The 11,106-nt window shown below is 53.7% G+C and overlaps 1 protein-coding gene across 1 annotated transcript; it reads right to left on the bottom strand.

Moving 5' to 3' along the window:
* Window positions 1-7,880: 7,880 nt before the first annotated feature.
* On the bottom strand, window positions 7,881-9,456 carry CH63R_03315 (uncharacterized protein; the record flags this gene model as incomplete). Its single annotated transcript, XM_018298290.1, has 3 exons — window positions 7,881-7,929; window positions 7,985-8,765; window positions 8,817-9,456. The coding sequence occupies 3 exons, from the start codon at window positions 9,454-9,456 to the stop codon at window positions 7,881-7,883; spliced, it is 1,470 nt and encodes a 489-aa protein (XP_018163106.1).
* Between the last annotated feature and the right edge of the window lie 1,650 nt (window positions 9,457-11,106).

Below are 11,106 nucleotides of genomic sequence, written 5' to 3'. Positions count from 1 at the left end.
AAACGCGACGAGTGCAACCCCTCCCCCCCCCGGCCACAGTAGGTTTCATTGTACTGTGGACGCGCCGCAAGTTGCGCCGGAGGGGATGGTGCATGGCGAGGACAGGACGCCCTCGCCTCGCAGGATTAGGCGCGGAAGCCCGGGATGAGGGGGGGGGGAGGGGTGTGATGGTGAGAAGTGTCATGATTCTCTGTATCGTGGCACGACAGCACGGATGGGGAACGAGAGAAAAGTCTCGCAACTCCGATCCCGGGGGCTCGCTCAGCTGGGAGTGAGGCTGCAATGACACCAGACAAACCCCCGGACCTGTTCCTTTTCCTACCTGAATAGGAACATTCACTGGCGGGGGGGGGGGTCATGCTTGACTTGCGATGCACGGCCATTGGGTCCGTCAAGAAGTCAAAGAAGCGTTGAGGTTTCCCGGGGAAGAAAAGGAGAACCAACGCCCGGTTTCTGCAGAGTCGGAGTCAAAAGTCTCCAATTCTGACGGCCGGAGAGGGGGGGGGAGGACTCTAATTCCATCGTCCGTCCGTCCTTCGTACGATAATGGCAAACCACGGGCGAGGAAAAGGCTAATAGGCGTGGGACGAGGACGCTTCGACAAAACTGCATGGTACAGGACAAGAGAAACTGCGGGGATTGAGTTGAGCTCAGACTCGGCAACGCTGCAGTTCAGTCAATGCTTGCGGCGCCGGGCAGCCATTGCTTTCAGCTCCTCCATCTCTGGGTTGGCGAGAGTTTCGAGTGACACGAGATAGGATTTTGCGGGGGAAGAAGTGCTTGTCGACGCGACTCGAGTCCCCCCCCCCCTTCCCTTTCCTTTCTCACCCCCCTCTCACTCGAGGTTTTCACTTTTTTCTTGCTGATAGTTGTTGAGTCTTGTGTTGAGCGGGATATGCCCCTCGGTGTGTATGCGTGCGTGCGTATGTGATGTGTCAAGGGAAAGAAGGAAAAGACCGCATACCCGCAGTGGCAATGGCCATGTCATGTAGCTTGGTGGAGAAGGGGGGAGGGGGGAAGGGGGAAGGGGGGGAGAGACTTTGTTTGCTATGATGGAGATAAGGTGTTTCGAGCGAAGAAGAAGCGGGATGCACGGGGAAGTCGGGGGAGGAGGAGAGACTAGCCGGCCTGGCTGAGGCAATCTCGGCGCTTCTTCTCGGCTGTGGATATCTCTGTGTCGAGGCGAGCGGGTTTTTAGGGGACGCTCCGCTCGATGGACAGATGAGGGATGGGGAAGAGGGGATCAGGCCAATCTGGATACACATGCTGTCAAGACCAGATGTGAAAGGGGGGGGGGGGTTCGTAATGGTGCAGACGGGTGAGGCCATTCGGCATGTGGGATGTGAGGGCGATGGGGACATCCTCGCGGGCCCTCTGGAGCATCATATCATCACATCACATCGTGTTGATTGGGTTGCAAAGCGGTGTTAGTCTCTGCCTGGCTTCGCATTGGGAACATCAACAGCCTTATGTGAGGTCATAGGGGTACGATCCCGTGTAGTCCTTGGGGGGGGACAGAGAGGTTGATCGTCCACGATGTGCGACGCGCCCTTGGGTACCCGAGGCCATTGAAGGATGGCGGCCAACTATTTCCCGTATGGATGGACTGATCAACTGGCAGCAGGCGGCCCTACAGGTTTTGGTTTTTTTTCAGGGTCCGACGATCATTGAAGATTGCGGCTTTTGGGTTGGACGGCGGCGGGCGCGGACGAAACGGGCGAGACGCGGGGAGGGAGGGAAGGACGGGGGAAGGGGGGTATGAGGGGATAGTCTGGCCTCGAGAGAGGTGTCAAGAGTGTTGTGGATGGGCAGCGAGAGACAGTGGTGGTGGTGGTGGTGGTGATAGCGGCGACGGAGGAAGAGGAGGAGGAGCAACATGTCGATGATGATGATGGTGGTGGTGGTGGTGTGCACTTCGTAGTTTGCATCGCCTTGCTTTGCTGCTGCCCTTGCAAGAGGCCTGCTTCTCTGCCTTGTTGGTTCTGCTCCAATTGTTGCCACCCCCCCTGGTCTGTCTGTCTGTCTGGACATGGGCAAGACTTTCTTTCATCTCGTATGCGCGCGTCCCTGGCAATTCTCCATACCGAGTACACCAAGTACACAAGCAGTATCCGTACACTGAGGCCCGGATTGGCTGTAGGCCGAGCCTAGCGTGCGTCCCAGGGGGGGGGGGGGGGGGGGGGGGCATGCAGTATGCGGAATGCGGTCTGGGAGTGTATGCGAATGTGTGAGAATGCGCGTCCCCTTTGCGCTCGCCGCGGCGGACGGTTCATCATGGTGGTGGTGGGGACCTGGGTGGCGGACATGGCAGGGACATGGGGAGGGCATTGGGCGTGATGGTGTACTTACAGTACGATGTATGGCATGCGACCGGGTTCCGATGATGAGACGCTGTTATCAGGGAAGAGCACGCAGTAAGACGAGCGAAAGAGAGGAGTAGTCTGGATTCTGGAGTGTCTGCGGTCTGGACTTTGCTTCCTGCACAGCTACTGCGAGGGCGCTAATGCTGCCACGATGGTACAATACAAACACATGCATGAGCTCATGCTATGGATGCCGTTCCTTACCATCCCTCCTGGACCGGTCCTGTCTACAGGTAGATAGATAGTCGACATGGGGTTGAGGTAGGATGGGCGGATGCGGGCCAGGGAGGTCCATCTAGATGAGATGCGTGATGCTAGCTGGCATAATTCTCAGTCTTGGATGTTGGAGACAAGCCCTGGAACAACGCCGGGAATTTTGGGAATAGGAATCGGAACGCCAGCTTGCCATGTACAGTAAGAACACACCGCAAAGTCCAAGCATATCCGCGGCCGACAGAACAAGTTTGTTGTTCGCCTCCCGTGGGGGGGGGGGGGGGAGGGGAGGGATTGAAAGTCTGTGCGAAACAGCGCAGAGAGCAGAAAAAAGTTAGAATTTTGTTGGGGAACCTAACGCGTTGCTCGGGGTTGCCAAAGGTAAGCTAGGCAGGATATCTCTACTCGCGTAGTGTGGTGTCGTGTACCTGTAGTGTAAGATGTAGTAGTGTACATGGTGTCGTGCTAAAGCGACGATGCCTGGAACAAGTTAGTTGGTCGTTTTTCGGTTTTGGACTCGGCGTCAGTGCGCCCATGGTGGGTGTCTGTAGCATGAGATTGATCAACCGGATATAACTCAATTCTACTTGAACCCCCTCTTGGAATCAACATCCCATGGGTGGTGCTCTCTCACTATGCTAGTTGGGACGGTAGCGCCGGCTTCGGAGGCTGGCGAGGCTTGCACGGCTCGTCCGTCTTCTTTTTGTTTTGTTCCCAGTTTCCCTCCCTTCTCCCGGCGTTTGAAAAGGGGGAGCTTGGCCGATCCTGGCAGATGGCGGCGGCGGCGGATCCTGTTCGCTGGCTGGTTTCGTCCTGTTAGTGCTCTTTAGTGCCCTCGAAAAAGAAGAAAAAAGAAACCCGACATGGCGAGCGAGGACTGGGAAGAGGCTGGATGGCGGGGGTTGACTGGCAAGCCGCCGTGACCAGAAATAGTGATCAAGAGAAGGGCATGGCGGACATGGCGCCAGTTTGTTCTTCGTTTGAGATGGCAGACGAGATGTCGTCCCAGTGGAGAGCCTCAAGCTGCCGGTTATGCCATGCGCGTGCAGTGGGCTCCTCACGATGTCTCCAGGGGGCGTGTAAGGGGGGCGATGAAGCCTGGCTGGCTGGCTGGCAATGGAGCCTGGGCAAGGGGGGGAGGGTTTTCACGATGGGTACGAGCCGTTCGCGAGCCACCCCGGCGACAAGGTCAAGCAAGCAGCAGCAGCAGCAGCAGCAAGCAGCATGCTGCCCTGATGGGCGGCGATGCGCGAAAAATCCTCCGAGGTACATAGACCAGGGGTTCGCGGGCGATCTGGCGGATGAGGCACCCCATCCATACTTTTGACGCCGACGATGTCACCGACGATGAGCGGCAACGGGGGACGGGGCGGGAACGAGATATGATGAGTGACTGAGTGAGTGAGTGGTTATTCGAACCAATCTGCGATGCGCAATGCCTCATGGGAGCCCATGGGCGGGACACGGTCACATCCGGACAACAGGGGAAGCAATACGTAAGAGAGAGCAATTCAGCGAGGCACAGAGAAAAAAAAAAAGGTGAGACATTAATCGGCCTGCACGTCGTAGACTGAACCAAGACCAACGAGCTTCCCCCCTACCCTGTCCTGTCCTGCCCTGCCCTGCCGGGTTACTTGCAGAGATTTCCCTCCACCACTGAACCTGAACATGGGGCGCATGCGAGTATGATGGGCATCCACCGAGAGCTTCACGTCGTCTGTTCTGGTTCTACACTAGTGTGATGACTGAATACGCACGCGGCTCTGAGGCCAATGGGTTGATCGTCAGAGTTGCGGTTAGTAATGGTTAAGGAACGGCACTGGTGTCGGGGACATGAGAGGAGGCAAGCGACTTGCACAGAGAGAGAGAGAGACAACAGAGACGTGAAGAGCGATTGCACAATAGAAACGTTGCATCCCTAACTCTCGACTTGCGTTCAACGGCCATGGTGCTATGACAATAGCAAATGGCAAACCGTCGTCTCCCCCGGCGGCGGTGGAGTTCTCCGCCTCCCGACGACACCGGAGAGACCAGTTCGCCTCATTCGTAAGCCCCCCCTCTCCCTCCTTCATCCGTAGATCGGACGAGGTTTTGGTGATGATGGTCTGGCCAAGAAACACACAGAGAAGGAGAGAAATTTGTGGTGGTGAGAGGGGGGCAAAGGATGCCATGGACCGCGCTCTAGACCCTCCCCGTGCCTCTTTCGAGCTTCAGTTGCAGACTTGCCGAGACCTAGCGGACGGGTCCATCGGCACAGTTGCTGGTTACTGATGCTCGATGCTCTTCAGACGCAGTGAATGGCCACCCATCTCTCCTTGGAAGTGAGGGTTTGCAGCCACAGCACTGTTACATGCACGCGAAGATCAATACCTGTACATCGTACCTGTAGACACGCCATCCCCCCCCCCCCCATATCCATGTTGATCCACCGACCCCCTCCTCCCTGGCACTGGCTTCGGTCTGCTTACGGTCTGCTCTGGAGGGTTCTGATGTGAGACGGGAGGTCCAGTATCCAACCAACCAACCATCTTGGGCATTCGCTGTGCTTATCTGTGGATTCAAGTCGCCCGCCGCCCCGGCCGCCGTTTCGTTCCCCAGAGACCACCCTACGGATACCTAGACACAAATCCCCCGCCTCGGCGAGTTTGCAAAAAAAGGACAGTCCCCACCACCCGCCGTGCACCTCAGATCGGGGTTCCGAGACGGCCCAGGCGTTCGTTCGTCCTCGAAACCAACCCCCGCGAGACCCAGTTGTGCTCCGTGCTGGCTGGCGGGGCGAAGGGGGGGAGAGGAGGGGGGGGGCAAGGGTTTCCACTCCGATGCTCACATTGATGCTGAGGCTAAAATGGAAAAGATGGAACGACAAGAAGACCGTCCATCACATAATCATCTCGATATCAGACCGATGTGGAGAACTGCAGAAACAAGCAACATCACGGATGCGAGCCCGGGAGAGAGGGCGGCTGGGGGGGCCACCACACGCACCATCCTATGTACATGGAACCACGCCGCGGACGCCTCCATCGCGCCGTCTTGGGCAGCCGACAGACAGACAGACAGACAATAGACAGACTGCCAACCTCGCCGCGCGGTGGAGCCCAGTACCATGGTGTGTTTGTGTGCTTGCGTGCGTGCGTGCGTTGTTGAGGAGGCGTTGCTGCCAACGCTGGTGGAAATGAAGAGCGGCACAGACTATTTTCGGCGGACGAGAAAATAACAACAGACAGTACGCTATTCACTCCTCCTATCCTGCAGCGTTGGCAGGGCCCCCGGACTATGGCGATTCTGTAGGGGCTGGCTGGCTGGCCTTGGGTGAGGAGGGGGGGCGTGTTCGCTCTCTGTTTATTCCCCGACCACCTTTCACCCCCCCCTTTCTCGACCTTTGCTCCTCCTTAGCGGCGTTCGACTGTGCGATTGTTTCCCTTTCTGTTCCTCCTACGTCCCTGCGTTTACAGGAGAACAATGCTTTGTTGACAGGTTGTCTTGACGTCTTGTTAGTCGGTGAATTAGTTGGTCTTTGCCAATTGTGTTTGTAAACCCATGACCAGCCATCACAGAGATATCCAACCGCCCAAGCACTGGCTCACTTTCTGCACACATACTACCCAAACGCACGGAAGCCTGTCTATTCTGTCTACATTGGACATGCTGGTGCTGTTTTTTGGTTGTTCTTTCGTACCCAACAAAATTTGCCTTCCCTCGGGCGAGGATCGGAGGATACGATGGAGGGTCGGGAAATATCATCCTATCTCACACTGGACCCCCCCCCCCCCCCCTCCTTCCACTGTCCTCATCCAGCCTCGCTCTGTCGCTGTTTTTAAATTTTACGTCTGCTTCTCTTCTGGCTAGACCTGTTGCCGACTGCTGCAGAAGTGCTGCGATGGCTTCCCTCGCCTGTACGGGCGTGAAGTTGATACCCAAGGGATTAGCCTTCCCGCCATGGCTCCCACAGACGCCAATGGAGGCCATGCAACAGGACGTTTCAGGGTTCGATGAGGCGCGTCGTTTCTGCTTATCGACTGCAGCCCGTAGAATGCAGACAGACATCCATTCGTAAGTGTGAATGGGTGTGATGCGATGCTGCTCCCTTCGCCGCCCGAACGCTCCTTGGTTGGCTGTCCTCCATTACAGGACCCTGAAGTGATGGGAAGTGGAGGGTTTAGATGACGCCAGCGATCATCCTGTAGTCTAGGCCCCGTATCCCCTTGTGGTACTCCCCCGCCTTCATGCCGTTCGACTTTTCGGGATGCTTCGATGTCGTTTCGGCGGCTGAGAGGGGGGGGAAGCCGCCGTTGATCGCCCCCCTTGGTGATGCTAGGGTTGTGGGACAGGATGGCTAGCGCGGCTGTTGATGGGCAAGGTAGACGGGAGGGTGTTCTGGCTGGCTAGTACGAGTAGGGGTCCAGTGAGTGGTGAGCTGATCTGCGCTGCCGTGATGTCAAACATGGACGACTGATGAAGCTTCACATGTGACTGCTTGAGCTCATGACAACGCCGAGGTTGTCTAAGCCGGCAGATCGTGGACATCCGTTGGGAACATCCCAAGTCCATCGAAATGTTAAACTTCATGCCGGTAGTTGAACTGAGCTTCACAGAACCAGAGTAGATGAGACGGAGACAGTCAATTGTGGGAAAACGAGTGGTAGGTTAAGCCGTTGATACCGCAAGCCACAACGGATGGCCGTAGAGCACCCGCTTCCTCCCCTGATCCAGATACTAACAATAATCAATGGCCCGTGGTATGGCTCAAGATATCCCGTCATCTCCAGTTTGAACTGTTGGAACTTGTCCAAGATTACTCAAACGGGCTGGTTTCCTCCCTGGAGTTGAAAGATGTTTGACTTTGACTTGCCGAGCTGAACTAGTCCCGGGAAATACGAATAGATAACTCAGATATATGCCTAGGCTCAGCGTAGGAAATGTAGAATTCCCCTAACGATTGTCAGTGTCAAACTAGTCATTGGCTTATACGGCTACGTTAATTCCACAAACATGTGCGCTGGTTTGAGTAATATTCCACATATTGAGGTTTTTATGGACGCTTTTCATCTCACAGGGATTTGCTCTTGGTCTCAGTTTAAGAACTGTCTTCTGTGTTGCTGAACTTTTCAAAGATGAAGGTGGAGGAACGGATACTTGATTCGAGGTCTCTAGAGGTTGAAAATTGTAAACCACCGCCTCCTAGGTCTCCAGACACTGGAATATCTTGAACGTCACAGTTGCTTCTTTCGCTTGATAGCTTGTATTGCTAATGAAATATCCACAACTTTAGAAATCTAAACCCGGTATCGGTGCTTATTCAAACTAATCGATAAATGTTAGACCTTGGCGCTGCCAGCCCATCTTGTTGTGACTTTTATAACATTTTATGACTGCGTGACATGAAGTCCCTCCATCTGTCAACTCACTACTGTGGGCTCTTCTTCTTCGTCTTTTTACCATTTGCATTGGAAATCGGCACCTGCGCCTCGACCTCAGCCCTCTGTAGCTTTCTCAACGCTTTCGCTGCTCTCTTGCCCAGCGTTGGTGACGAACTACTGCCCTCAGCCGGCGCTGACGAGCTTCCAGGGTCCGAAATCGCGAAGGAACTGCTGGTGGCTAGAACCAATGGTCGTTGATCGGCATTAGAAACTTTGAGAGCCGGAGGCTTGTTATTGTGGCTGGCTCCTGAAAATGCCATTGTATCGGGGAATGAACTTCCTGGATTTGCCACTGCGGAAGTAGCAACGGCGGTTGGACTTGATGGAGGTTGATCGACACTGGAAACTTTGTGAACCGGAAGTCTGTTGCCTTGGTCAACTTCTGAAGATGCCACCTTGTCGGTGGAAGAGCTTCCTGAGACTGTCATCGCAGAAATATTGACAGTGGTTAGACGTGATGGAGGTTGATTGATCTTAGAGGCATACGTAATCCGAGATTCCTCGTTTGGTTTGACTTTTGAAGAAGATGCACTTGTGACTTCTCCGGTCTCGCCTGGAGCTGCCTCCTCAGCAACAACGACTTGGAGCACAAGTCGGGCAATTATAAGGAGGAGTACCGCCGAGTGGTAGAAAAGTTTGAGCAGAAGGACCATCTTATCGGCAACGTTGATAGAGATTCTGACGTTTGAGGACAGTCGTTTGAGCTTTCCGAACGTCTCCAGAGTGACGAGACGGCGCACGGTTGTGTTTACCGCCCACTTCGTCGACACTGTCTTGAATCAGAAGTTGATTCGCTGAAGCGGATGAACTTTCGACGAACCTCGGTGCTTGCTCACTACTCTCCAGGTCTTTGTGTCCTTTGCCCGAGGGTCGAACGTTTGGTACCATGAAGATGTGTGGTCTTGGGGCCAAATTTGGTACTTGAAGGATTGTGCCCCTTCGACTGTAGGGTGCCAAAGGAAGATCTTGGAGACTGGGCGGTTTCCGAGATCGCCGCGGAGAACTGGGAGCTCTATATCTTGCAGGTTCGTCATCTCTGACGGGTGGAAGCAGTCAGGCGGCGGAGGCGTCATGATCGTTGCGACTTCGCCCTGGGATATGCGCCACGCGAATATGAGAGACGCGCCCTTGATGTATTTGCTCCATGCCTTTTCCTTTTTCTTCGATTTGAGACACCTCGGGTGACCTGGGTCCATCAGCGGACCCATGGCGACTCGCAAGGTCTGCATGTTGTGTTCGTTGGCCGTCCTCTCAACTTCTGCGTACTCTACACCGCTCCACAGTAGTTGATTGTCTCGGACCCATCCTAGGCCGTTGAACTGCTCGATGATATCGCTGGCCTCTTCCAGTGTCAGATACTGGGGCCAGACTGTGCACAAGAGAGCATGCCGGTCCCGAGTATCATGACTGGCCCAGCCACTTGGCATATATGCTATTGAGGGAGCGGACAAAACGTCCATAGTGGCTTGTGGAATGGACTTGGGAAGTCTTATGAGAGTGATGTTCGTTGAGAGAAATCATTTGTAGAGACGCTGAGACAGCGGCAGCCGTCGTCACTTATGTAGTTCTGTACTTGAAAGATCTTTTACCTCGGTAGCATGAGACAGGAAGGCGACATGAGGAGTCACTTCCATATAACAAAACTCAATCATGAGACGTTTAATATCTGCTGACGTTCATGGTGAAGTCTCAGTCTGGTTGGCTAGGAGAGCAAACCTTTACTGTACCGCTTCGGAAGTTTCGAAGTTGAGTTCCAGCCCCTCCTTCAAAAGCGAACCTCATGCTAAAAGGTGAGAGTGCGAGAGTGTACGGAAAAGCGTCGCGAACTGAAAGCGATGACTGTAGGTGGGCTTCGTATTCCTGACAGTGGATAAGTTTTGACGTTGGATCAGTTCAAGTTGTTAGCATGAGACGAAGTCCAGTTGTCTCATCGATAGATATGAACTTGGTGTTCACCTCAATAGTACCATCTTCCCATATCTGAACACTCTTGCAATTGGATTCCAGTCATTAAAATTTCCAAATCAAAAGACATGAAGACTGACTGGCAAGGAATGTCACCCAGGGTGAACCTCCGTCATTAGAGGTTAGCGGACAGTGAACAGAGCATAAGAAGCAGTGATAGAATTACTGGTTATTTATAAAGCAATCTATTAAGGTCACAGGAATTAGAGGAATGAATGAACAAAAATATGGCAAAAACAAGTTGGCAAATGGTATACAAACGTCAAAGGGTGTGCATTCATTGCCAAAAGCCAACACTGTATTTTTCAAGACAATGCTGTTCTGTTATGTTGTTGTGTTTTTGATAGCAATACAACTTTTCCAAAAAAAGAATGAACATTCTGAGTCAGCCTCGAATCACAAAACTGGGATGGTGAAACAAAGATTACAGTCTTTCGTCAGCTAGCTAATTACAGACCTTCCAACACGTCTTCTGGAAAGGTCTCCATAGTTGTCTGCGCGTCGGATGAGACTGAGTGGCAGATGATGACGCAATCTCGCCAAGACGATCCTCATTTCTATAATAATTCTATGTCTGCCGCAGGATTCAGTTCAGGTTCAACTCTGACATACTCTAGGAGCTGATGCGTCATACAGGCAGATGGATTATCAGTTAACAGAAGGCGTCCTTGCCACAATTCCAACAACACAATGTTAGACAGTTGAAGACTGACGGAAAACTGCAACATGCCCTACTAGACCACGACGGCGACAATGAGGATGACGTTGGTTCCGTGGAACAATAAATCCGGCGCTTGAAGAGCACCATGTTTTTGCGCTGGTGGCCAGCGAGGCCAAAACGGAACCATTTTGCGTCCGTGACCGGAACAATACAGTCCGGAGAGTGTGTTGATGCCCGTCTCTTTGGCCTTCCGAGTCGACGGCTGCATAAGCTGTATATTTTGCTGTCCTCACATTTCGCAATTCAAGGCACGCGCCCCATTACTGAGCTGAAGGGTGTTGCGCCATCAACTGCATGAATGATGTCCATGGCTCTAGGCCAAAGGAGTGACGAACGCGACTCAGCTCACCTTTATGAGGAGATTGACTTGATCTCTCGATTTCGGGCGCTGAGATGGAGAGACCCTAGACAGAGACACTGGTCA

This window comes from Colletotrichum higginsianum, chromosome 2 (assembly GCF_001672515.1).
Source record: "Colletotrichum higginsianum IMI 349063 chromosome 2, whole genome shotgun sequence".
Classification (NCBI taxonomy): Eukaryota; Fungi; Ascomycota; class Sordariomycetes; order Glomerellales; family Glomerellaceae; genus Colletotrichum; species Colletotrichum higginsianum.
Note: the sequence above shows the minus strand (reverse complement) of the source record. Positions and strands in the feature narration are given on the sequence as shown.